At 47.2% G+C, this 26,924-nt stretch overlaps 2 protein-coding genes across 6 annotated transcripts in view; one reads left to right on the forward strand and one right to left on the reverse strand.

The window, feature by feature from the left end:
- The first annotated feature begins 3,876 nt into the window (after positions 1–3,876).
- MRPL16 (mitochondrial ribosomal protein L16) lies at positions 3,877–11,328 on the forward strand. Its single transcript, XM_043971135.1, has 4 exons — positions 3,877–4,078; positions 5,450–5,515; positions 6,729–6,877; positions 8,318–11,328. The coding sequence occupies exons 1-4, from the start codon at positions 4,024–4,026 to the stop codon at positions 8,801–8,803; spliced, it is 756 nt and encodes a 251-aa protein (XP_043827070.1). The 5' UTR covers positions 3,877–4,023; the 3' UTR covers positions 8,804–11,328.
- A 4,710-nt stretch (positions 11,329–16,038) lies between these two features.
- STX3 (syntaxin 3) overlaps positions 16,039–26,924 on the reverse strand; it is a 55,478-nt gene continuing 44,592 nt past the window's right edge. The window contains exons 8-11 of one of the 5 annotated variants that reach the window (XM_043972760.1): positions 26,702–26,836; positions 24,358–24,468; positions 21,465–21,580; positions 16,039–18,644 (exon numbers count right to left, since the gene is read on the reverse strand). In XM_043972760.1, coding sequence (XP_043828695.1) covers positions 21,497–21,580; positions 24,358–24,468; positions 26,702–26,836 — 330 coding nt within the window. In that variant the 3' untranslated portion in view covers positions 16,039–18,644; positions 21,465–21,496. Of the gene's footprint in view, positions 18,645–21,464; positions 21,581–24,125; positions 24,237–24,357; positions 24,469–26,701; positions 26,837–26,924 lie in introns of those variants that run through there. The other 4 variants (XM_043972762.1, XM_043972761.1, XM_043972763.1 and 1 more) reach the window with 4 other exon arrangements.

A 26,924-nucleotide genomic window follows, 5' to 3' on the forward strand; every position in this document is an offset into this window, starting at 1 on the left:
TTCCTCTCTCCAGATCAACCAAGAAAGGCCTCCTCCCTGAAATAATTAGGATGGTGACTGGACAAAGACAAAAAAGTCCTTGATTTGCTCATCTTGACCAGATTAGGATAATGAGAGTAACAAAATATAGGTCTCTACAATTACTTCAGATGCATCGAGATGGTGCAGGGGGATAAGTGCCAGGCCTGGAGACTCCTCTTCTGGAGTTCAAATCCAGCCTCACTTACTTTGTGACCTTGGGCAAGTCACTTAACCCTGTTTGAATCAGTTTCATACTCTGTAAAAGTAAACTAGAGAGGGGGAATGACAAACCACTCCAGCGTCTTTGTCAAGAAAACCCAAGAGTGGTCACAAAGAGTAGAGCACAACTGAAAAATAACTAAATAACAATAAATTAAATTACTAGAAATATGGGACAGCTCATGAGTTCAAATCTGGCCTCAGACAATTATTGGCTGTGTGACCCTGGGCAAGTCAATTAACCCTGTATGCCTCCATTTCTTTATCCGTAAAATGAGCTGAAGAAGGAAAGGAAACCACTCCAGTATCTTTGCCAAGAAAACCCCAAACAAGGTCATAAAGAATCAGACATGACTGTAAAATGAATGAACAACTATGGAAATATCTCTTGAGTTCACGTGGTAGAATAATCAAAAAGGAATCAGGTTTTGGAAATTTATTTCCCAAAGGTGGGTCACACCAAAATTTATTAACTATTGCTGGGTTTTCTGTTTGTTTTTCTGAGCAATGAGGGTTAAGTGACTTGCCGAGGGTCACACACCTAGTAAGTGCCAAGTGTCTGAGGCTGGATTTGAACTCAGGTCCTCCTGAATCCAGGGCCAGTGCTTTAATCCACTTCACCACCTAGCTGCCCCCACTATTACTCTTTAATGAAGCAAATGTTAACTGAACTTTATCCTGAGCACTATAACTATGTTTTATCTCACCATGGAATTATCTGTTGTGTAAAAAAATACCTTTATAACTCAAAAAAAGGCTTTGGAGAGATTTTCAGTCATGGCATAACTCAGTCTACTTTTGGTTCTCTAAGCAGAAATGCTTAGATTAAATTCAAATCGTTTCTGGGAGACATGCCTAAAACTCAAGAGCAGAGAATTTTCTTCCACAATTGTAATCATGTAGCAAATGCTTTTTTCACTCATTTATACCAAGCAACCAAATAAGAGTAAAGAGTAAAGAAAAAAGCACTTGGGCCCAGGGCAATCCTCACAACTGGATTTTGTACCAGAGTCCTTTGGATTACAGCTGTCTTGTTTGTAAACAGCTTCTTACACTGGAAGAATAACTAAGTAACTGGGAATCACTCCCAGTAGTTATCATTGTAATTACCACTCTCTTCAAAGGCTGACCTGAGAGCATACTATAGTGATGACTTCCTCTAAACAGGATCCAGAAAATAAGTGTGGAGAAAAAGTCTACATTCCAGGGGCAAGAGGGCGGAAGTGCATCACTTTATAAACATTAGGTGCCTACTATACTAAGGTGTCACTATACTAAGCACTGGGAAAACAAAAAAGAGGCAAAAGACAGTCCCTGCCTTCAATGAGCTAACAATTTAATGGAGGAAATAACAGGCAAATAGATGATAGATAGATAGATAGATAGATAGATAGATAGATAGATAGATAGATAGATAGATAGATAGATAGATAGATAGATAGATAGATAGATAGATAGGGAGAGAGAAAAAGAGAGAGAGAGAGAGAGAGAGAGAGATAGACAGATCGAGCAATCGATCATCACCATTACCACCACTACCACCACCACCACCACCATCATCATCACCACAGTTGGGGGAGAGGAGGGCCAAAGGGATGTGGGGGAGGGGAGTAGAGACCTGGGTGGGTCTCTAGAATAGATAGATGGTGGGTGATAGATAAGATAGATAGGTAGATAGACAGACACACAGACAGATAGATAGATGATAGCGAGATATACACGTACATATCTACACATGTATGTATGTAACATGTATGTATGTATGTATGTAACACACACATATACAAAGCAAGCTACTTACAGGATAAGTAGGAAATAATTAACAGAGGGAAGGCAATGGAATTAAGAGGAGCTGGGGAGGGCTTCCTGTAGAAGGTGAGATTTTAGCTGGGGCTTGAAGGATGCAAGGGAGGTCAGTAGTTGGAGAGTAGGGAGAATTTTCCAGGCATGGGGATCACAACTGGAAATTCCCAGAGCTGAGCAATGAAGTGTCCTGCTCAGGATCACTGGATCAGAGTATATGGAGAGCAGTGAGGTCTAAGATTGGAAGGATAGGAGGGGTCTGCTCATGGAGGGCTTTGAATGCCCAACAGCTTTTTGTATTTGATCCTTGAGCAGATAGGCAGCTACTGGAGTTTATTGAGTGGGGGAAACTGTGCTTTAGGAAAATCGCTTTAGTGCTGAATGGAGGATGGATGGAAGTGGGGAGAGACACCCACCAGTAGGCTGTAGTAATGTTTTTGTTTCTGTTTGTTCACCAGGGTGATGTCATGACGTGCAGCAATTAGATTTCAGAGAGGGAGGACTGTGCAAAGTCACCAACCTCACTCTCTCCTCCAGAGTCACCTGGGTCCAGTGGCAAGATATACATCAGGATAACTGGAGATGGCCCAAGATGTTTAAGCCAGTTGGAGCTACTAAGTGTGTGAGCCAAAATTTGAACTCAGGACCTCCTGCCTCCAGGCCAGTGCTTCATCTACTGTGCCACCTGACTGACCCCAGGCTACTGCAATAATCCAGGTGTGAAGTTATGAGGGCCAGAGTGGTGAGAGTATCAGAGGAGAAAAGGGGACATATTTGAGAGATGTTGCAATAGCTTGTGGGGGCAAGGGAGATAATGAGGAATCCAGGATGACTTCCAGGTTGGGAGCCAGAGGGGCTAAGGAAATGGCATTGCCCTCTATAGTAAAAGGGAAAGTGGTGGTTGTTGGATGTTTGGGGGTTTGGGGGGGCGGGTAGGGGGAGGGATTCTTGACAAAGATACTGAAGTGGTTTGCTATTTCCTTCTCCAGTTCATTTAACAGATGGGGAAAGTGAAGCAAGCAGGGTTAATTGACTAGCCCCTAGGTCACATAGCTGGTGTCTGAGGCCAGATCTGAACTGTCTTCCTGATTCCAGGCCGCGTACTCTTATCCAATGAGCCAGGCAGCCGCCCCCAAGGCAGAGGTTGGCCCCCCTTTCTAGGCGAGGGGGCTTAGACAAGGGGAGCACAGATTTCATCAATGACAGCAGAATATGTGAGGAAGGGATGAGGAGTGGGGACAGGAAGTCTTTTCCATTGATTCCCACGGCTCTTGTCCGACTCCCCCCACCCCAACCCCGTTTTACAGATAAGGGAACTGAGGACCAAAAAGGTGAAGTGCCCCGCCCAAGATCACCAAAGTAGTAAATGGATGAGAGAGATCTTCATTCAGATCCTCTCACTCCAAATTTAAAAGAGTCTCAGGTCGACTGGCCCAGCCGCTTCGTGGAATAGGACTCCGAGGTGAGCAGTGACCTAGCCAAGGTCACGAATGTTCAGGAAATGGGGGGGCGGGGGGGGAGCGACAGCCAGCAATGCTGAGCACCAAGGGTTCCGGCAGGTCGGAGAGGAGAGAAGCGAAAAGCGAAAAGACGATGTAAAGGCGGCCTGGGGTGTGAGTCCTCCAGCCCTACCGGACCTGGTGGCTCCCAGCGGGCAGGACGCAACACAAGCACAGACCGACAACAGCCGGAGCCAATAAAAGCTGAAATTCACGCACGCCGGTTCAGGTTCCCGCCCCTTCCGCTCGCCCCACCAATCAGGCACGAGTGCGCCCTGCGTCCCCGACCCAAGAAGTGAGCGCCAATTGGACAAAAGGAAATTGAAAGGGGCGGGGAGATGACGCAAATTCCGGTCTGTCATGGCGGCGCCCTAAGAAGAGGCTGACGTCCGGCGGTCTCTCCCCGACGCTCGTCGCCCACTTGTACCTGTCTCCGGTGACCTGAGCCTGGCCGGACCCCGACGGACCCCGGCTCGCAACCATGTGGCGGCGGGTGACGCGCGCCGGCGCTCCCGTCCTGAGCGTGCTCCCTTCAGGTCAGGCATCCTTCCCGGCTTCCCGAGACTCGCCAGGGTCTGCGGCGTCCGCTCCCCTCCCCCACAGCTCTCAGGCCCCCTCCCCCCAAGCTGTGCCGACGGCCGAGAGTTCGAATCCGACGCTCCCGAGCTGTGCGACCCGGGGCGAAGCGTTTAACCTCCCTGAGCTTCGTTTGTCTCTTCTGTGAAATGGGGCCAATGGGGGCGCCCGGGATGGCCCCACCCCCACCCCCGCCCCGGGGCCGTTGTCAGCCGTGATTGGGACAACGTGACCTTGGACAGCTCCCCCCCCCCCCATCTGTAAATTCAGTCCTTTGGCGGAAGGGCTGGACGAGATAATAGTAATAATAATAATAGTAATAATAATAACAGCAAGATGGAGAGGAGGTGCTCGTAGGAGGGTTAAGCCCTGGGTCTGGGGTCTTCCCAAAGAACCGGGTTTCGGGGGTGGGGGCAGCTCCGGGACTCCCACCTCCCCCTGGCAGATGAGGAAACTGAGGCTTAGTCAGGCCTCATGGCTGGTTATTTTGGGGGGGGGGGGAGATGAAGGCGTGTTTCCTGTGCGTTTGATGTCGGGGTCCCCTGTAGCTGCCAGTTTTAGGATTTTAGAAAAGAATGGGGGGCGTTCCCCAAGTGGGGGATTGGAATCGGGGTGCGCGACAGGATGTGCTGAGAAGGGACCCCAGCAAGGGCGGAGAGACGAGGAAGGCAAAGGGGGACAAGATGGGAGGACAGAAGGAGCCTAGAGCCTCCCGGTTGGACCTGCCCAGCCTCTGGCAGGCTGCCTTTGGTCATCCCTCCTGCGGAGAGGGGCTCTTCGTCTTTGCTGTGGCCTTGCCTCCCTTGAGTAGACAGCTGGAGCCTCTGGACCCCTTCTCAGAGTCATGTTTGTCAGGGCATAAGGTAAAATACACTGGAAACCAGCAGACACTGAATTGTTTTTAACCCATTCACAGACCCCAGCCTAAGAACACTGAAGCAGCGGACAGACAAGTCTTGAGCTTCTTGGCATTGGAAGCGCTTAAGCCTCAAACAAAAAGCTCTTGACCTATAGGACATTGGTCTATAAAGCCAAGTCCACTCTTCCTTCCAAAGGACATACTCAAAGACAGATGACTGCTGCCCTGTCTTTCTCTGCCATCTCACTGAAGTCCTTTCCCTAAGCTGAACATTCCCCACTTCTTCCAGCCAGCCTTCATGATACCACATTTGTAGACAAAGCATCATCTGTGAGGCCAGTGGCAGAAACTGTCGGCATCTAGGTTCCAAGCCCCAGGGTCATGGCTAGCACCATCCCAGCCCTGAGTTTGGGTCAGCATGTGGGTTTCTCCGTTGTTTCTCAATCTGTTCTCCAATGGTTTGGCTTTTCAGGTTCTGGAGCTGCCCAGCCCCTCAGTGCTGGCATGAAAACCTTCCTCCCAGTACCAACCTTTGAAGGTGAGAGATTTTATTCTGTAGTTTTTTCTGTTTTATTTCCCCAACTGGTGCTAGGCTCACCGGTAATCTGTTGTTTAGAGGGTGGGACGAGTCCTTGATGGCAAGGACAGTCTTAGACTATATCCCAAAACATAGCATCTAGCCATGCGGGTTGTGTGGTTGGACCCTCTGTCACTTCTTGGTTGGTTGGAGGAACACAGTCCAATCCATCAATCGTTTATTAAGCTCCTCTGGGTAAGGCACAGTGCTGTGCTGAGCACTGCGCACAGAAACAAACACATCCACAATGTTCTCCTGGCCATGTTTAGGTCCAGCCATTCTACAAGGCCCAGAGAGGGCTGCCATTCTCAATGTCATTATTTCTCAGGTCTATTATTATATTAATATAGGCATATTATTAGGTCTGTTATTTCTTAGGCCTTGGACCCAAAGAAGAGATTGAGAATTCACCTTTCCTACTCCTTGGAGGAGGTGGGGATCCACAGGTGCAGAACATTGTACAACTCTTTGTTATAAGAGATTGGTCTCTAGAGAAGATGTAAAAACAAGAGATACAAATTAACTTTTTTTCTCTCTCTCTCTCTTTTTTTTTTTTTTTTTGGTGAGGCAATTGGAGTTAAGTGATTTGCCCAGGGTCACACAGCTAGTCAGTGTCAAATGTCTGAGGTCAGATTTGAACTCAGGTCCTCCTGAGTCCAGGACTGGTGCTCTATCCACTGTGCCACCTAGCTTCCCCAGCTAGCTGTGTGACCCTGGGCAAATCACTTAACCCCAATTGCCTCACCAAAAAAAAAAAAGAGGCTGCCTTGGCCAGCATACATACCTTTAGGGTCTACAGTTTGATCACAATGGCCACTTCCCCCTCCAATCCAGGAGGCAGTCTCTGTCCACTTTATAAAAGGTATTTGTTAGTAGCCATGGCCAAAAACAACATGGTGGTGCATGAGCTTCACCCCTCCTCAAGGCCTTTCTAGCTCGAATAGGACCTCCTCTGGCTTAAGCCATGTAGACATGGCCTTCAAAATCCCGGGTCATCTTGGTGCTGAAATGAAGCTTGGGAGGATGCTGGGCACATGGGAAGAGACTTTTCCTTCCTTTTTGTAGCTACCGACCTGCAGCCTCACTCAGTGAAGCCTGGGGGGGGGGGGGGGGGCCTGTGCTCCTCAACATGACTAGCACAGGCCCTCCCTCTGCTAACGGCTCTTTTTTTTAGGCGTTTCCATCCCTGATAAGCCCAAGCTCAAATTTGTGGATCGGATGCCACTCGTGCCAAAGGTGAAGCGGGAACCTAAGAACCTGAGCGACATCCGAGGACCGTCCACCGAAGCCACCGACTTCACTGAGGGTAGTTTTGGTATCCTGGTGAGTGAGCTGTGAACTGGGGAGGTGGGGAGATGGGGGCCAAGAGTGGGAGGGAGGATAGGGCAGGGCACAGGCCTCCTCTTGGCTGATTCCGACCTCTGCTCACATCCCACATTCCCCTCTCTGGACTCTGCCTTTCAGCTGGCTCTCTCCCTGTGTTTGCAAGGCTTTCTCTCCATCTGCCTCTGGTTCCATCCAGTCTCAGCTCTAACCCCAACCTCTGCAAGAAGCCTTCCCTGATCCGGCTCAGTGCCGGTGTCATCCTTTTGAGATGGCCGCCTGTTCCCTCTTACCATGTCTCAAACATAGACATTGAAGTGTGAAGCTCCCCAAGGGCAGGGTCTGTTTTTGCCTTTATCCCTAGTGTCTGGCACCTAGCAGGCACTTAATAAATGCTGCTAGTGGTGGTTGTTCTACCAGAGCCAGAACCAAGGGTATGCCAGGCAGGCAGCCACCGGGGGTGCCTTGCAGAGGGATGGGCTACACCCAGCAATGCTTTTTAGTAGGACTTTTTCCAAATACACATGTTTTCAGGGCTCAAAATTCCACCACTTGTAGCATGTGGATGCCTGTTGAGGGATATATCAGTAGAGTCCCAGGTGGCGCACAATTCCAATCCAGCCTCAGACTCATTCTAGCTCTGAGCAAGTCACTCACTCTCTGCCTCAATTCCTCAGCTGTAAAAATGAAGATTTTAGGAGCACCTGCCTCCCAGGGTTGTTGTGAGGATCAGATGAGATAGATAACACCACGCCTGGCACATAGTAGGCACTTAATGCTTGGTCCCATCCTCTTCTTCCACGATGCCCGCAAGTACCTTGTCTCAGCACTTCACTCTCAGATAATCTGGGCCAGCATCATGCAGGTGCTTAACAGATACTTAGAGTTCTGAATTTAGGTTCTTTTGTCTTCTGGTGGAGAACAGCTGAGGAGTGGGAAAGCCTCAAGGCAGGAACGGGGAGGAAGAAGGGCATCGACTCCACTGTAATGAAGGGTGATTGCTTTTACCTCTTTGCCCATCGGCCCAGTGGGTTTCTTAGTGAAAGCCCTTCACAGTCTGACTCCAGCCTAATTCCGGTCCAGCCTTTTGCTGTCTCCTCCCTCCTATGAACTCTACTGCAGCCAATTGGGCTCATTTGCTGTTGACCCCACACAGCGTCCCCTCTCCATCTCTGTGACTTTACACAGGCTGTCCCTCTTTTGCCTTTTGGAAACCTAGATCCCTTCACTGCCCACTTCAGAAAGACTTCCTGATCTCCCAGCTGTTGGTGCTCCTGCCTGAAATTCCTTGGTGTTTATTTAATGTGCCCATGTTGCATCTTCCCAGTAGGATGTAAGCTCCTTTAGGTCCAAGACTATCAGTTTTTGTCTCTGAGTCCCTAACATAACACAGTGCCTGCCTCATACTGGTTGTGTTCCTAACTCTTGTCTCCTTTTCAGGCACTGGGCGGTGGTTACCTCCGCTGGGGCCATTTTGAAATGATGCGGCTGACAATCAACCGTTCTTTGGACACCAAGAACATGTTTGCCATCTGGCGTGTCCCAGGCCCTTACAAGCCCATCACCCGCAAGGGTGTGGGCCAGCGCATGGGGGGTGGCAAAGGCGCCATCGACCACTATGTGACACCTGTCAAAGCTGGCCGCCTCATCGTGGAGGTGGGAGGCCGATGCGAGTTTGGCGAGGTGGAGTCCTTCCTCAAGCAGGTGGCACACAAGCTGCCCTTCCCAGCCAAGCCCGTGAGCCGAGAGTCTCTGGAAAAGATGCGCAGGGAGCAAAGGGAAAGGGAGCTCAACAACCAGAACCCCTGGACCTTTGAGCGCATCGTCACTGCCAACATGCTGGGGCTGAGGAAGGTGGTGAGCCCCTATGACCTGACCCAGAAGGGGCGCTACTGGGGCAAGTTCTTCTTGCCTGAACGTGTCTAATGGCAGTCTTGGGGAGAAGCTGCCTCCTCTCTCCTCCAGCTTCTCTTTATGAACTTGTGAGCACTCCCAGATGAATGAATGATGTCTTGCAAAGCATTGGGATGAAGAGAAGCCGAGTGTGCAGCAAGTGACTCTTCTTTTGGGTCCTTGCCTCAGCCAAGAGAGACGTGGATTCAGCTTCCCCCCAATATACCCTTGCTTTGTGACCCCAGGCAAGTGCTTAGTGCTCTTGGCAGCCAGAAGACTTGCTGACCTGCATTGGTAATGGGAGCTTTTTCACCCAAAAGAAATCCTTATCCCAGGGGTCCTTAGACCTTTTTTATGAGTCTTGGTCCCTTTCGGCAGTAGGGTGAAGCCTGTAGAAACCCTTCTCAAAATCACGTCTTTTATAAAGAAATGTTTATTAAAATATCTTTAAAAATCACAGGCCCCCAATTAAGAACCCCTCTTCATTCTCCCTGTGAGATCCATTGATGCAGCTTAATACATTTACTGTAATTTACAGTCATAAAGGTTTTCTGGGACACCCAGACATTTATGAAGCACAACTTTGTGCCAGAGACTCCTCAGCACTGGGGATGCAAAGAAAGATAGTCTGACCTTCCCACGGCTGCCCAGCTAAGGGTGTTGGAGGCAGGATTAGAACCAGACACTAAGGCCTGCCCTCATCCACTCCAGTCCATTGCATCAGTGACTCAGAGGGAGGGGTGAGGCAGAGCTAAAGAGAGAAAGCAGCAGGATAGCAAACGTTTTGGGAGGAAGGAAGCAGAAACCTTACCTCCACCCTTGCCCATGCCCTCCGTGGTCTTCAGACTCGTGCCATGCCACCCCCCCCCCCAATACAAACCTTGGGCACAACTGTCTTCACTCAGTGAGACTTTATTTGTTAATACATACTTGACAATTCTGTATTTTTGATACAGCAACAGAGAAATTGTAATCGGGACCTAGGACCTCCTCTATCCGGGCCAATTGCCCACTAGTCCTTCTAGACTCGATCTCAATGAGACAACAGAAAGGCCAGGGGCACTGAAAACCTTAAAGGAGCCCATAGCAGGGTTAGATATTTGTGTGACCATCCATCCCTAGTGTCGGCTCCTTTACTACACTCTAAGCTACCCTCTTAGACTCTAAGCTCTTGGTGGACAGGGTCTGTAAGCATATTTAACCATCTCTAATTCTCCCCTTCCTCCCATCACTTAGCACTATGCAAACATAGTCCCAATGTTGATTGACTCAAAGCCTACAATTCTGCGTGGTATCCACTAAGGACTCCTGTGTTTCTGCCTGTAGCCCTGCCCCCTACCCTGCAATTCAGGAGCTAAGTAAACACCCTCTTTACCTCCCCTCTCTCCCTGAGCTAAGTTCAGAATTACATGTACAAGCACTCCCCTCTCTTCTAAAACACGGAAGCAGGAGGGGAGAACAGTACGTTGGATGGAGGTGGCACAAATCTGATTTTAGGTGCCAGATTTTAAGATAATGAACATTTCAAAGTGGATGCCTCAGCAGAGAAAAGTTAGGACCATGGACTGGGGGGTGCTTGGAGACCATGTGGTTTACCCCCTTGTTTTACAAATGAAGGAGAGATGGTAGATGACTTGCCTGTGGTTACATATCCACTGTTTGACAGAATTTTAGTCCAGGTCTCCCTAAGGCCACGTCCAGCACTCTCTCCCCACCACATCAGCTCCCTTGAGCCTTGAGATACACTCGTTTATGCTTGAGCTCTATACCTGGAACAGTTGACCTTTTTACAAAAATGCACCTCCTTAAAGAACCCCGCAGTGGATCCTTTCAGAATGTAAATAATCGCATTTCAGTGAATCAGTTAGCTTGAAGTCCCTGCTCTCTTCGGGAGAACCCTGGGGACAGAAGTAGAAACCAAATGCTTTCTATCACTACACACCAAACTGCTGGTCAGCAAGGTCAAGTTCTGTAGCCAGCAGGGAAGTGGTTGGGAAACACATTGTAGGGAGAAGTGAAGCAGCAGCATCTTCATCTGTCTCACCTGACAACTGGGTTCTGATTAGATATAGCCAAGTACAGTGCCAAGAGCATTCCTTGGCTTTGGAGTCGAGACCTGGACTAAAATCCTGCCTCTGCCACTTGATAAACTGGGTGTCCTTGGGCAAGCTACCTGACCTTCAAGAGTCTTGGTTTCCCCATCTGTAAAATGAGGAAGTTGAACTGGATGGTCTCTAAGATACCCTGCAGCTTTAAATCTCTGAAATTAATTGAATCAGCACTTGCAGAAAGAGGGGATATATATATAATTTTTTGAATAAACTTTTCGGGACTCATTACTTTAAATGTCCAACCTCCCAAAACAAGTTTATAAACAAAAATAGGCCCTTAGGAACTGTGTGACCCAAGGCAAGTCACTTCACCACTCGGCCTCAGTTTCCTCGTCTGAAAAATGAAAGGATGGAACTGGACAACCTCTGAGGTGCCTTAGACTACAATCCTGTTCTCTCAGTGATCTGTAGCTGTCGTTCTCAATTAAAACCACATTACCAACAAAACCCGGGTTGAATTTGTTCTAGGTGTGAGTCGGTTACGCTGTTCTGTGCTTACTGGAATTAGGTGTTTTCTTTACTAAAGTCCTATTGTTAAGTCATTTCAATTGCATCCGACGCTTCATGACCCCATTGGAATTTTCTTGGCAGAGATATTTCAGTGGCCATTTCCTTCTCATCCTACCAACAAGGAGACTGGGGAAAACAGGGTGAAGCGACTTGGCCAGGGACACACAGTAAGTGTTTGAGGCCAGATTGGAACTCCGGGAGCCGAGTCTTCCTGGCTCCAGGCCTAGCACTCGACCCATGCTCTACCCCACTAACAATAACTGGCCATTTTCTAAAAAGGCCACTAGTCACAAGGGGGCGCTGTAGGGTCACAGGTCAGTCTCCTACTTTCAGAGCTGGAAGAGACTTCAGAGGCCACTTAGTCCAGCCCCCTCTTGCAAATGAGGAAATGGCCCCAAGAGGTGGTGACTAGTCCAGGATCACAGAGCTGCTAAGACAGGACTCAGACCTAGTTGTTCCTGACTCAGGTCCACACTGACTGATTAGTGTACATCCATCTCCACTCCTAGAAAAGGGGACCCCATAATGTGCGCTCACTTCACAGGCGGGCTTTTGGATGCGAAGGAACTCCATGTTCCCAGTGAACTAAAGAAAAGACACCACCCTAACACTGCCTTAAATACACAAGAGGCTGAGCCTCAGTCTCTTCATCTAGACTGGGGTGGGGGCAAACTTGGTCAACCCAAAGATAGAGTGGGCTGCAAATGCCACTTCTTAAACTCTTCTATTCAACTTGCCTTATTAACTGGAACAAGTGGGCCCTGGGAAAGAGGCGGAAGATAACTGGGGGGGAAGGGGGGTGTAATTATCCTAAACAGAGTTAACCAAGATTGATCATACAGAGATCAAGAGCCGGAAAGGGCCTCTGAGGACTTCATTTTATAGATGAGTAAACTGAGGGAAGCCCAGGAAAGTGGCAATTTGCCCGAGGTCTCCAGATCTGAACCCAGGTCCTGACTTGAGAACCAATGGTGTTTCCATGGCATCAAGGTCTTGTCAAGTTGGAGCTGTAGTGAATGCCTACATTGGACCCAAAATGTCAAAGGTATGTAGCCCATATTCAGACTCATGTCTGACGTTCATTCTCATTGAGCCTAACTGCCTGTTACTCCCTCTAATCCCTTCTACTATTAGCGCCTACTCTTCTTCCCTCAATCCCCCTGCCCAGACTTGTATGGTCTCTGAACCCTGGCCCTCTGTGCTTCTAAGAGGATATCAAATGAAAAGGTAGACGTTTGGCTGGTGGTTGTCCAGTGCCACCAAGTGGGACTTCTCAAAGGAGAGGTGGAGTAGCTGAGAAATATGCAATGGAGGGATGGCACCACCAGGATGGAAAGAGGAACCAGCGTTCACCCAGGATCCATCTAGAATCAAAAAAGAAAAGTAGCAAAGAAGGCAGAAGGTCATAAAATACATAACACTGTCAGCCAGTATCACCAACTATCATGTAGGGTTGATATAATAATGCTTCATTCTCATTCCTTTGAAATATCCCTAAATGAGAATCTTTTTTCTGGCAGAAATTATAATGCCATCGTGGGTCTGCTTCGGTTCTTCTTACTTCACAGACTTGACAACCTTTCTCCTCCTGTCATTCCTTTTTGATGAGGAGGCAAACACTCCCCTCCCCTGCTGGGGTTGTACTATTTCCCCTCAGGAGAGGACAGGAAATGCTTCCACTTTTGTCCCCGTGCCTACTTGCATAGTACTTGTTGAATGAAATAGAATCACCACTTTGCAAGTGGGAAGGCCGAAAGAAGGTGATTTACTCTCAAGGCAAACTTCTGTGACCCCCTTTTCAATAGCCACCTGGCATCGGCCACCACTGTCTCCACAACTGAACTCAGCATCTCCTCCTCTTCATTTTTCTCCCATATGAAAATTTCTCTGACTATAGATTTTAAGTTCACTGAGGGCAGGGACTTTTGTTTTGCCTTGGTGTTTTCAACACCTGACACGTAGTAAATACTGAATACTTGCTAGGCTGATTGCTTGATGTTTCCTCATAACAGCAGCCCACCCACATCACGGCATCCTTCTATGAGTATCCAGAGTTATGGAAATATTCAAGGACCCAGCAATCGGCTTCGATGCCCAGACACAAACAGCCCACGCTCCCATCTTTATCACGTTGCAGTGACCCCACAGCTGGACTGTCCAGCCAAAAGGAAGTCCAGTCTGTTCAGAGTCATGGAGAGAGGGGCTGCTTCCCCATCCTCTCCCCATAGAGGACTCACCTGAGGCAGGCGGTCACAGTCAAGTGGGCTTTCAGGCAAAGATGCCCCCAATGGTGGAGGCCAAGATGATGGCGAGGATAATGCAGCAAATCATGATCATAATCTTCTTCTGCTCATCCGGGAGAAGGAAAGAGAAAGCACAGAAGCAGTACAATACCACTGTACAAGGAGAGTTCTGTGGGAACTGGGGCTCCCAGAGGAACTACGCTAGTTCAGGATAAGGAGGAAGGAGAGAACAGACATGGAGCTGGCTTTGGGAATCCAGTCCTGCCACTGGGCAATTTACTCCAAGCAAGGAAAGCCCAAGGTGAATTCTACAGGATCTTAGATGTAGATCCAGAAAGCCCTCTGCCTTGACAGACAGCCGACTTCCCCAAGGTCGTACACATACTAAGTATCTGAGGCAGAATTTGAACCCAGGTCTTCCTGACTCCAAATCCAGCATTCTATCCACTACTTAATTTGTTCCTGTTTTGAGAAACCAGAATCTTTTAGAGATCACAAGATTTAGAGTTGGAAGGACCCACAGAAGTTCTGTAGTCGCCTCCTTTTAGGGATGGCACCTGGAGATGGGACCCAAAGTCACACAGGTAATAAAGAGAAGATCCAAGATTCAAACGCAAATCTTCCAACTCTAAAACCAGTGCCCTTCCCCCACCCCCACTCGGCTGCCTCTCAATATTAGATGGCGGTCACTGGCAACCAGAGAATGCAGACCCAGCTATACCCAGAAATTTAGCCCTCAGCTTTGGAAAACAGCCACGCATCTGCCCTGCCTCAGCCCCAGCCCTCATGAACAGGTCTTCTCCTTCTTCACTTCCTCATGGACATGCCTCACTCTCTGAATGAGTGATCATCAAACCGGAAGGGTTGCACAGAAAATTAAATAGGTGGCTCTCATCTCAAACTCTGAGATCATGAGGTCTCCCTGTGACTCACACCCTCTGGCAGAGGCCTCCTGCCTTTCAGCCATTTGAGCCCTGCTCTCCTCCAAACCTAGCTAACCACCACCAGGGGCTTCCTCTTTCTGTATTCCCAATGACAGATCGTTGGAGGAAGCACCTCAAACTAACTAACTGGTAATGAGTGCTCTCTTATGAACTGGGTGGTCCTCATTCCAACAGCAAAATCCTTTTATCTCTTGATTTAGTCATATTCTCCATAGCAGATAGCCCAAACCTTTCCCTCAAAGCCCTACTACATCCCCTCTCTCCTTACCCTCAGCAGATGACCTTACTCCCACTTTACCGAGGTCAAGGCCATCTGTAATGAGCTGCACAATCTTCCCTTCTCTGCCCCTTTAAGCCTTTATCCTCACCCATCCTCTCCTCTACCCTCCAAGTGTCAGAAAAGGAAGTGGCCCTCCTTCAGCCAAGGATAACTCTTCCCATCTATAGCCCTGATCTAGCCCCAACCACTTTCTCCAAAACTTTTCATCTCTCCCTTTGTAGAAATGTTTTCTCTAGGGGGCAGCTAGGTGGCGCAGTGGATAAAGCACCAGTCCTGGATTCAGGAATACCTGAGTTCAAACCCGGCCTCAGACAGCTGTGTGACCCTGGGCAAGTCACTTAACCCCCATTGCCCCGCAAAAAAAAAAAAAAAGAAAGAAAGAAAAGAAATGTTTTCTCCTTGACCTACAAATCTATACAGGTCTCCCCAACCTTAAACATATATGTATGTGTGCATGGATATATATGTATATATATACACACACATATTTATCTAAGTTAATATATAGAGACAATATAGATAATTTTCTAAACCCTTGATGTTCTGACCACCTCTCCCCACCCAAGGTGCAATCTGTCTTTCCTCCCCTTCACCATCAAAATTATAGAGAGAATAGCCTACATTCATTGCATTTACTTCCTCATCCCCCACTCCCTCCACAGCCCCACAATCTGGTTTTGATCCTTTCCACTCTCCTGACACAGCGACATCCAAACTCATTACCAAAACCCTCCTCTCTAGCCTGATTCTCTTTGACCTTTCAACAACACCTGACCCAACTGAATATATCCCCTTCTTCAAGATGCCCTTTCTCCCCTTGACTTTTATAACACTGCCCTCATAGCTCTCCTCCTGCCTCTGTGACTGCTCTGTGGTGTTTTGTTTTTGTTTTTTGCTGATTCCACATGCTCCTCACAGGCCAAATAATTAGAGCTGGAAGCAACCTTAGAAGACATGCCATCTTGCAAGATGAAATAAATAAAAAGTAAAGAGCTTAAGTGACTTGCCCACTGTCATATAGCAGACAAGCGTGCAAGGTAGGATTTGAACCCAGGTCTTTCTGACTTCCTTTAGTGCATCACACTTTCCTCTATGCCATACTGTCTCCTGCCCTTTAAATGTAGTTTTACCCAAGGTTCTGTCCTCAACCATCTTCAGTGCCCTACACTCTCCCTTGGTCATTTCTTCCATTCCCATGGCTGCAATGACCACCTGTATACAGCTATCTCCCAAATCTCTCAATTTCTCCCCAGAACGTCAGTCCTACTTCAGTCCAACAACTGCTTGTTAGCTCTACTAGGACCTGCCACCAACTGTCAAAATGTCATACCTCAGCTAAAAAATCTCTCCCCCTCATAATTTCTCCATTTATGCTAACACAACCCTATTGACCTGGTCACTCGGGCTCAAAATCTGTTGACTAAACTCCAAAGTATCTCACATCCCCAACTCTCTTTTCTATTCCCACTGCAGCCATACCACAAGCTCTTGGAGGACAGGGTTTGTGTGTGATTTAGTCTCTGCATTCCCCTGCACCTAGGAGAGTGCCTCATATTTGGCTGTTAACTTACACTAGGCAGTACTTTAATTTCATGTCCAGTCTTTTTGCACCAGGCCCCATTTCCCAAGCAATCTGCTTTGTCATGTAGGATTTGAGCAAAAGCTGAAAATAGCATCAATCACAGTGGAATTCCCATCACTGAACATCCATGGGAGAAGGTAGGGAGAGAGAAGGCATTCTCACAATCAATATAAATTCATTTATTTAAATTAACAATAAAATAATCAAGTTTCATTAAAAAAAAAAACAGACGAAAAACCCTTTGCTTTTGGACACACAATACAATTCCCAGCCTCACATGTGAGACCGAGGCCACATAACTGGAGTTTGTTCCTTCTTGGCACCAGAGTCAATCACCTCTTGAATGTCAGACATCATAGCCTTGGGCAACAATAGTGCTTCACCCCCCATGGCTCTCTCCACATATCGAAGGGTGTTTAGAACAGACCCTGCAAACAGGCACTATATTAGAGATCTGCCTCCATCCTTGGAGTCATTAAGGCTGAGGGTTAAGTCATCAAAGGATGGCATGTACCTGGGGTACAAAGGAGCAAGGAACCTGGGGACAAACTTCATGCACCAGGTGAGAAATCAACCAGCTTGTGTTGGCTTAAATCCAATACCAGCTTCATGAGGACTTCTGCACACTAAGTGCCTACTTCAGAACGCTCTAAAGAAGATCTTCAATGCCATTCGCTCCCCGGTGGCCCCATGAGGGAGAAACCAAACCCTCTTTGGTAAGAAGAAGATGCCATTTGGTCAAAGCCCCACTTTGAACCAAGCGGCTCTGTCAGCAGATCCCTGGGAGACAGGATCTTCTCAGTCACCCTGAGTGTCCCTTAATTTCTAGTGAGCCTTAGCACAAACTGGACCTGTGCACCAGAAAGAAAAGAGAACGAGGGTCCACTAGGCAAGTGAGCCAATGGACACGGAGTGATCTTGAGATGATGACGTCCAAAACCAGGGATTCACCCGATTTTTCATCCGGGTAACGGCCCTCAGGAAGAGTGTGTTTTGATCAGGCTTCCTCCCAAAGCTGCATAAAGAGCTAGTTGTTCCCTCATCCACTCCCATGAAGCAGTTACTCAAGCTAATTCTAGAGGTTAGACCCAGAATCTCTACTCCCCAGGTTCCAGACTCACACTCAATCTATCTCTCTCTCTATCTCTCTCTCTCTCTCTCTCTCTCTCTCTCTAAAGAATCATTGAAACCACTCCTAAGCACCTGGAACAACAGAGGGAAAACAAGTCACAAGAAGCCCTGAACCCCACCCTTATCTTGTGCTATTACTAAGGATTAGGCCTCACACTCTTCCTCCATAAGCCAGTTTTCCTATATTTGAGTTCTTGCTGGTCACTAGACAGAGAGCTACATGACCTTCCCCACTAGACAACAGCTGGTTTCCAAGACACATACTTCCAAACACAGCCAAGAATGGGCTCGGCCTCGGCAAATGATGACCTCAGAGGATCATGTCATACAGTTCCTCCTTCGGTAAACAGCCACACATAAGAACATAGACATTTCCACTAAGGAATTAAAAGTCAACATTGGCCTCTTGGCTTCCCTAGAGGGTAAAGAGCCAAAAGTTGAGTTTCAAAAAGACTGTACCTTCTTACCATTACCCATCATTCCAGTCCCTAGGGAGCATTACAAAGATCTGCCAATGGTGGAGACCCAGGTTTAAGCCCTCTCCTGGCCAAAGTCAGCGGTGAGACTGATTTCCACTTTTGTGTTTTCTTAAACATTTGTTAAAGAAATAGATGATAAAGAAAAAATTATTGTCGTTCCTGAGAAAAAAAGTATTTCATGAGGTAGAAAGCAGCATCCTGGGAGGCATCTGAAGGGGGCTCCCATGTTAAAATTCCAGGAAAGTAGGCTTGGTGATTAGGCAAGTGGGCCTGGGAAGCATTTCAGGGCTGGAGAGTGGATTAGCTGGACAGTATCCAAAAACAGATTTTGGGTTGGATCAGGACAAGCTGGTCTGGGCAAACGGCAAACCAGACCCAAGATCAGGTTAACTGGGGACATGTCCTGCTCACTCTCTGGAGACTTTTGAGAGACAACTCCTATCCAGTCCAAAGGAAGAGGTGCAAGGATCCAGCTGGGATAGGATCAGGTTCTAGGAGAAGCAGGGGAGGAGGCATCAGTCAGTGCACAGGTGGTCGGTGAGGATCAACAGGACTCAGCAGCAGGCCAAGGAGGTGAGGGGCAAGGAGGAGTTACTGGAAAAAGGGAAGAACAGTAATGGGAAAATCAATTAACAACTAGGCAAAAAGATCTAACTTACAAACCTGAGTCACTGAGCAGGGAACAAGAAGTCCCCATTCCCAGAGAGAAGGATGCTCACAATTCTTTCTGGGCACATGCCAAACCCCAGTACAGACTGCCCAGACAGCCTGATCCCCCAGTGCAGGTTGGAGATTTTATTAGAATCTGAAAGGGCATCGGAGATCATTTAGTTTAGACCCTTACCTTTATCCATGAATAAGTGGAGAATGGCACGAGGGAGGGAGAGAGGGGGAGAGAGACAGAAACAGAGGGGAGGAGAGACAGAGACAGAGACAGAGAGACAGAGAGGGGAAGGAGAGTGAAATGCCCTTCCCCTAATCTGCTACATGGAAGATGATGTCGTCAGTGCATCTTTTACCCTTTACTGGATTTCAGAAACTCTAGGGTGGCTCATGCAGTCAGACCAGCAGAATTTTTAAAAATTAATAATAAGTTATTATAACAATGTAATTAAGATAATTAATACAATATAATAGTATAGTATAATATAAGAATAGCTAGGATTTATATGGCACTTTAAAGCATGCAAAGCACTTTTTAAAAATACCTCATTTAATCCTCACAAAAACCTGGGAAGTAGATGCTATTATTACTCCCATTTTACAGATGAAGAAACAGAGGCAGACAAAGTTTAAGTGACTTGCCCAGGGTCACACAGTTATTGTTTGAGGCCAGATTTGAACTCAGCTCTTCCTGAATTCAAGGGCCAAGCTTGAAGTACCACAGCACCCCCCACCCTACAATGAGGCATCAGAATGTCAGTGAAGACATTATTCCTAAGGGATCCCATCTAGCAAGGGGAGTTATGTTATCCTTCTGACAACCAAGTTTTATGTTCTTTCCATTGCTAACCTGAGACTCAAGGTTCAATCGCTAAGAGTCCTGTGGTTAATTAGGGCCTACCTACTAAAATATACAAAGGCTAATTCAAATATCTGAAAGCACTTACTTCACTGTAGTTTTACTGATTCTAACAACCTCCAATGTGACGTAGCCAAGTGTGAGGTCAAAATCACTTCTTAGAAAGAGAAAAAATGAAGACTGGATAGAAGAATGGAGCCCAGAAACCAGTGAAGCCCAGATGCCAATCCTCCAGCGGGCAGAGGAGGCCCAGTCCAACAGTCCTGCATCAGGACTTTCATTCCTATTTCTATTTTCTGTTTTCCTAACCAGATCATCCCCCTAGCCCGACCCCATGACCATCACCTCATCTCACCTCATCTCTTCCCCTTCTCCCTAAAGAAAGCAGAAGATTAAACAGTGAGAGGCCTAACTTTGAGCTCACACCCTCTTGTAACATGAAATGTAGAGGTGGAGAAGGAAGTAGCCTTGACCAGAGAGGTTGTTTATGAGACTAGGAGGAAGAGAAGAGGAGAGAAGATAGAGACAAAGCAGGTGGAGGATTGGAGTCAGAGGATCATAGTTTAAAGCTGAAAGAGGCCTTAGAAGCCACTGAGGCACAGGGGTGAAGTGACTTGCCCAAGGTCACACAGCTATTGAGTGTCAGAGGCAAGATTTGAACCCAGGTTTTCCTGGCTCTAAGTCTAGCTGTCTATTCACTGTACCACCATTCATCTCACTAGTCATTGAAGGCTCCCTTCCCATGTGCCAGAAAGAAACTGAGATAATGTCTGCAAGATCAAACAAATCTTTAGAAATCTCACTGCTCAGAATGTTAGGCTCAGGCAGTCTCACAACTAGACCACATAAATCATGTCCTGAAGAGAGCTGATTAATTACCCAACTATCCATTAATCACTGCCATTTCTACAGAACTCAAAGGATTACAGAGCACCTTCTTCCCAATAACCCTGATATGAGTAGATCAACTATTGTTATCCTTCATTTTACAGATGAGGAAACAGGTTTGGTTTAAATGGCATGGTAGTAAAACCAGGACTGAGACCCAAATGTCCTGGCTCCCAAATCAAGGGCTCTTCCCACTATCCTACTACCCCTTTGCATTTTCCTCATCAGCTGATTTGATTTAGAAGTAAATAAAAAGAGCATCAATTCCATCTTTTTATATCACCTTTCTCTGAGGCTTTCAACACACTTTATAGACATTAAGAATACAAGGCAATAGGGGCAGCTAGGTGGCGCAGTGGATAGAGCACTGGCCCTGGATTCAGGAGGACCTGAGTTCAAATCCAGCCTCAGACACTTAACACTTACTAGCTGTGTGACCCTGGGCAAGTCACTTAACCCCAATTGCCTCACCAAAAAAAAAAAAAAAAGCAAGACAATAAACATTCAAAATAATACAAGAGCTAAAATATCATTTAAAAAAAACACTCCCCCCAAATGCAAATGTTATATCAAGGAAGAGCCCAGAAACCAAACCCCAAAGCCCAGCCTCTCAGTGCCCAGTCTACAGCTCCATTTGCCCAAGAAAGAGAGTCACAGGATCCACCAAGCTATCGAGTATGCAGAAAGAAGACACCAAGCACCAAGATAACCCAGACCCCAAGCTTCTCCCAGATACACTGGGGAAAAGGAAAGAAGGACAACCCCAGAATAAGAGCAATTACATGGAGAGTCCACAATCCATGTCTCTGAGACACATGGGAGACACCAATCACGGGCCACAGCCACATCCTATGGACCTGTCCCTAGTGACTCAGCTTAGGACTTCCAAGAGGTTCTGAGATTCCCAGAAGCAGGAAAGAAATGAGAAGATGCTGAAATCAAGCGTGTGTTAGTTCTGTCTCTGAGAGTCAACAGAGCCCCCGAAGAAGACCAGTACTACTTACAGTTCAGTGCCAGCAGTCAACGGGAGCTGCTGTTATTTCAGCCCGACGGAAAGCCCGATGATCAGAGCTAAAATGCCCAGTGCCACCACAACTATGATAATGATAATTACCATTTTCTGGAGGGGAGGCATAAGAGAGAGGAAGAAGAAATGATCATAAATAACCAAGAAGTGCAAATGAACTGGCTCTGGTCCTCTCACAAAGGAGCCAATCCTTAGCTGTTAATTAGCAAGCCTGGTAATTGAGGTGAAGAGCACAAAAGACACGCTCAAGTCAACTTTTTAAGACAATTTCAGTTCAGGGAACCGCAGCCCTTGCTGAACCAGGAAATCCACTGCCAAGGAGGTCACTTCCATAGTAATAAACAGTCTAAGAATAGGCTGAGGGAAAGGGCCTCTTGGTTACCAGGTACTTTCCGATTTTAACTAATTATTATTGATAAGGAGATGGAACATTCAACTATTTCTGCCTGCTCAAGGATAGCAAACGGTTTCATAGCTCTCTAAATTTTGGTGCTCTGGGACAAAGTCTCTTGCCCTACCCTTGTTGTGGCTTTGGGCCAACCTATTCAGCCTTTGATCATCTCAGCATTGAAAGAAACATTTTGTCTGTAGCCCAGAGAATCAGGCAACTGTATCTTTAAGGAGTAGTGATAGCTTCTGACCTCAACAAAATACTTGTCAAGAGACTGAATTTCCAAATATTCCTCTTCAGTGAGAACATAAATTTCTTGAACGTAAGGGAGTTTTGTTTTTGTCTTTGTATAAATGAGGAAACCAAAGTCACCCTTTCTACAGGTGAGGAAACTGAGCCCCCCCCAACCCACTCCCCCACATTGTACAAATGAAGAAACCAAAGCCACTTCTTATACAGATTGAGGAAACCAACCCCCTCCCCACCCCCCATCCATTATACCTCACGTAGTGTCCAATAAGTCAGAGGGGGTTAATAAATACTTGTTGATGGATTGATGCCTAATAAATGGTGACTTGGACTGAATTGAATGCCACCAGGGAAGGATACAGAATTATTCCAAGCTTCCATATAACTACTACAACTAACGATCACTGACATTTAAATAGCTCTTCCAATTTTTACACAGTTCTTTACATTCATAGTATCCTTTGATCCTCACAACAATCTAGGTTCAATAGATATTATGCCTCCATTTTACGGATGAGGAAAATCCACTCAGGCATAATTTGAACCCAAGTCTCTCTTGCATCCACACCCAGCACACTGTCTACTACATCAAACTGCCTCTCATCACTCCCTAGGGATTAATTGGGGTGGGGAGTGGGGTTACTATTAACCCCAGCCTCCCTAAAGCCATGCTAGATAGAACTCTAGAATAGCAAACTAGGATGCAAAGATATCTTTGAAGAGAAGACCTGCTAAAAAATAAACCAAGAGTACTCTGAAAAGGAAGTTTCCAGCTCCCTTGACCCCAGCATAGAAAACAGGTAAGCTTGGAAGAGACACAGAAAAAGCAAGGATGCCAGATGCCAAGAAACCGAGGAGAAGGAAAGTCTGAGAAAAACTGCCACTGCCTGAACAAAAACGTCTGGATGCCGAGGCCTGCTTAGAAGGGAAGGACCAGGGTAAGCACCCTGATGGGATGCGCTGTGGCCTGCCCAGTGCTCACATCACCCAGCCAGCCAGAGTCCAGGTCATCTAACTCCAAGTCACGATGCCACACCATCGCTCTAAAACGTCACCATCATGCAAGAAGTGGGCTTTGACCCTGGCTAATGTGGAAATGCTTTCCATGACAACTCATGTATAACTTATATTGAATTGCTTGAGTTCTTGGGGGTGGGGGGTGGGAAGGGAGGGAGGAAGTGAAGTTGGAACACAACATTTTTTTAAATTGAGGTCAAAATTTGTTTTTACATGTAATTTGGGCAATAGAATTCTAAACAGAAAAAAAACGATAATAAAAAAAGAAGTGGGCTTTGAAACTAGGCCCATCAAATCCAAGTTCACTTTGTTGTTCTGATTGCTGAAGTAACAAGGTACCTGGGACAGATAGGAGAGGCCAAAGCCGGCCTCTGCACAAGATGGTCCAAGGAGGTCGTGTTCTGCCAGCCTCAGAGATACCAATGGGGACCAATAAGAGGTAAGATTTTGGTGTAACGCCAAAATCGCTGCCTTCAATGCATGGGTTCTGGTTTATAGATTCATTCTGGGAGGAACCATAAAGACGATCCAGCACAAGTAGGGAAACCAAAGGTTCTCGCTGTACAGATGAGGAAACTGGGGTCCCAATTACATGAAAAGGAAACCAAGAGCCCAAATTGTACACACCCCAAGTCCCATCGTTCACATGAGAAAACCAAGGACTCCCATCATACAGATGAGGAAACCGAGGGCCCCTCCTGTACAGATGTTCCTCATTGTATAGTTAAGAAAACTGAGCTCCAGAGGGAAAGTGACTTACTCTAAGGTCACACAGTTAGTAGAAAGCCTGTAACTCAAACCCAGTTCATACGACTCCTCATCTAGCACCTCCCACATGCCAGAGCCTGTATGAGAACTGGATTCGTGCCAGTCCAAAATGGGAATAAAAGGGTGGGAGTGATTCTACAGGGAGGACAGACAGACAGGAAGGGCTGACCAGGAAGGGGATAAGGCAGGTGGTGCCAAGGCTGGGGCTCTCACCCTCCGAGCTTCGCTCTGGTATTTCACGGCCTTTTTGGTGTCGGCCACAGCCGTCTCCACGAAGCCCACTGACTGGTCCATGTTGTTCTCAATGCGATCAATCATGGCTCCCTTTCCAGGAATGGGAGAGGCAGCAGCAGCAGAAAGCAGAGACGGCACAGCAGAAAATAGGAAAGAGAAATAGCAGGCAAGATAGGTGCTCTCTTCAGGCAAGGCCCCAGGGGACTCTCACCTTCCGGGCCTGACTACGATATTTCACCGCCTTCTTGGTCTCATCACGAGCCTTCTCCACATGGTCCACTGTGTGCATCACATTCAGTTCTATGTTATCTATCATCTCCCCCTGTGAAGGACAGACATGGGTCACATCCCGCACAAAGCCCACACACACACACACCCCTCAGGGCTCCTGACTCCAAGAGAGAACTGCCCCGGTTGGTTGATCACTCAGAGCCAAGAGTAGTGTGAGCTCCAACATCTTGACTTAAGTTAGGACTAGAAGAGGTCTTAGTGGTCATCATATTTATGGGGAAACTGAGGCCCAGAGAGAAGAAATGTCTCGCCCAAGGGGGATCATAGACTTAGAGTGGGAAGGCATCATCTAGTCCAATCTGATCCTTTCATTGATGGGGAAACCAAGGCCCAGATATGAAGCGAACTCAACACCATCAGACTTTACCTTCAGGTCGAGTTTCACAGTTACTAAGGGCTCAAGATACATTCTCTCATGTGATGCTCATAATCTCTGGGGCAAGAAATACACGTATTTTATTCTCAATATGCAGATGAGGGTGCTGAGGCCTGTGCAGAGCTGTCCCATTATCAAGGAACAGAGCAGGGAATAGAAAAGGCAGGCCTTCGAATGCTAAATCCAGTGCTCCCCGAGAGGGCTGGTATCATGATGCCTACAGGGGGTGTCAGCCTCCCTGGGTCACTCAGTTCTTCCTTAACCTTAATAGGATCCTGGTTTTCTCAAAGGCCACCTCACAACAATCTTCTCATAATGGCATTTAAGACAGGGCTTCTTAATATGGAGTCCACAAACTTGGTGGGATTTTTTATACTTTAATAACTATTTCAATATGGTTTTCTTTGTAATCCAATTATTTTATTTTATGCATTTGATAAGTTTATTCTGAACAAGGATCCATAAGGTTTTTTTTTTCTTTTTTCTTTTTCTTTTTTTTTTGGGCGGGGCGATGAGGGTTAAGTGACTTGCCCAGGGTCACACAGCTAGTAAGTGTCAAGTGTCTAAGGCTGGATTTGAACTCAGGTCCTTGTGAATCCAAGGCCGATGCTTTATCCACTGTGCCATCTAGCTGCCCCATAAGTTTTACCAAACTGTTAAAGGGATCCAGGTCCTAGAAAAGAGGAAGAACCTCAGCTTGACTCTAAGTGGTGGAGGAGTTTGGCTGACCCAGCTGCTTTGGTAGACTCCTCCCTCTCCCTCCTCCAGGGAGGAGTCTCTGAATGAAATGCCTCAGCCCTTCCATGCACTCATCACTGCCATTTATTGTGGCAAGAAAAGGAAAGTTAAATCCTTTCCTCAGTCTGCTCCCTGGCACATAGAGCTTGAAGGTCCCACCCCATGCACTAAGACTTCCTCACCCTTCCCCCATCACTGCAGACTGGACCAGAAACAGAGTAAGAGTACACTCACCATTCCCCAAGTCTTACACCCGATCCTCGCATGGCATTGTGGGTAAAAAACAAAACAGAAAGTGGGGGAGGAGAACTTGAGAAGTGGGTGCTAAGGTCTGGAGGGGAACAGCTAGGGCCCCTGGCACCTGAGATCAAGTGAGCTCAATAGAGAGGAAAAGAGAAGGGGAGACTCCTCCCCGACACAAGCCCTGGGAATTAGCTTTGCTAACTAGTTAACAGGCAAGAGGGAAAAGGAGTAATAACAATTCTCATTATAGGAGCTCCATTTGTAAAGGGCTTCACAGTTCACCCCCATCCCCCAAGCAAGCAAGGCCTCCAGTACATCGGGTGGACCCCCTGTAGCGAACTAACTCATGGGAAGACATGAACGAGAATCCTATAGGATGGTGGGCATGAAGAGATTGCAATACGGCCTTGTGGGAGGAAACAGGCCACACGAATGGGGTCCCCTAGCAGCTGGAATATTTATAGCTCACAAAACGTTTTCCTCATAGCCACCCTTTGAGAAGTTAGGGCAACATTTAACATCCCCATTTAACAGATGAGGAAACAGAGGTTCAGAGAAGTGACTTGCACACGGTGCAGCTAGTTTGGGGCCCAGCCAGCAACACCAGACTTGGGGCTGAAAAGAACTTTAGGGAAAGTCTAGGAAAGAGAACCTCAGAGAGAGATGAATTGGCCAGTAAGGGACAGAGCCAGGATTTAAAATGACTCCACTGTTTTCCTATCACTCCCTATTGGTCTTGGATTACATCTGGCCATCTCCTACTGAAGCCTGGAGAAATTCCTCCTGGTTTTCCTAAACTGAACTGTCGGATCCCTTCAGTAGCTATTGAATCATCCCCTTCCAGCGTCCTTCCCTGGGTCCAAGGCTGTGCCCTCTCCCACTCACTACCCCTGCCCGATGTCATTACCTGGTTTTCCACGAGCATGGCAATATCCATGAACATGTCATGTAGTTCCTTGATGCTGCTTTCGAGCCGGACGATGTCCTTGTGCCGTCCTTCAATCTCACTGAGGGCTTGCTTAGAGATCTGAGAGTCGATGATCTACGACACATCCCTTATATTATGTATGTGGCCCCGGATCCTGTCAGTCTTGTCTGTCTGTCTCTCTCACTTTCTCTCTGTCTCTGTG

The sequence above is a fragment of the Dromiciops gliroides genome, chromosome 6 (assembly GCF_019393635.1).
Source record: "Dromiciops gliroides isolate mDroGli1 chromosome 6, mDroGli1.pri, whole genome shotgun sequence".
NCBI lineage: Eukaryota > Metazoa > Chordata > Mammalia > Microbiotheria > Microbiotheriidae > Dromiciops > Dromiciops gliroides.

What these genes read in the sequence shown, in the direction of transcription:
- MRPL16 (XM_043971135.1), top strand. Translation starts at nt 4,024, where the DNA reads ATGTGGCGGCGGGTGACGCGCGCCGGCGCTCCCGTCCTGAGCGTGCTC. An exon ending in CCTGAGCGTGCTCCCTTCAG is followed by an intron (nt 4,079 to 5,449) that starts GTCAGGCATCCT and finishes TTGGCTTTTCAG; the next exon opens with GTTCTGGAGCTGCCCAGCCC. An exon ending in AGGGTAGTTTTGGTATCCTG is followed by an intron (nt 6,878 to 8,317) that starts GTGAGTGAGCTG and finishes TCTCCTTTTCAG; the next exon opens with GCACTGGGCGGTGGTTACCT.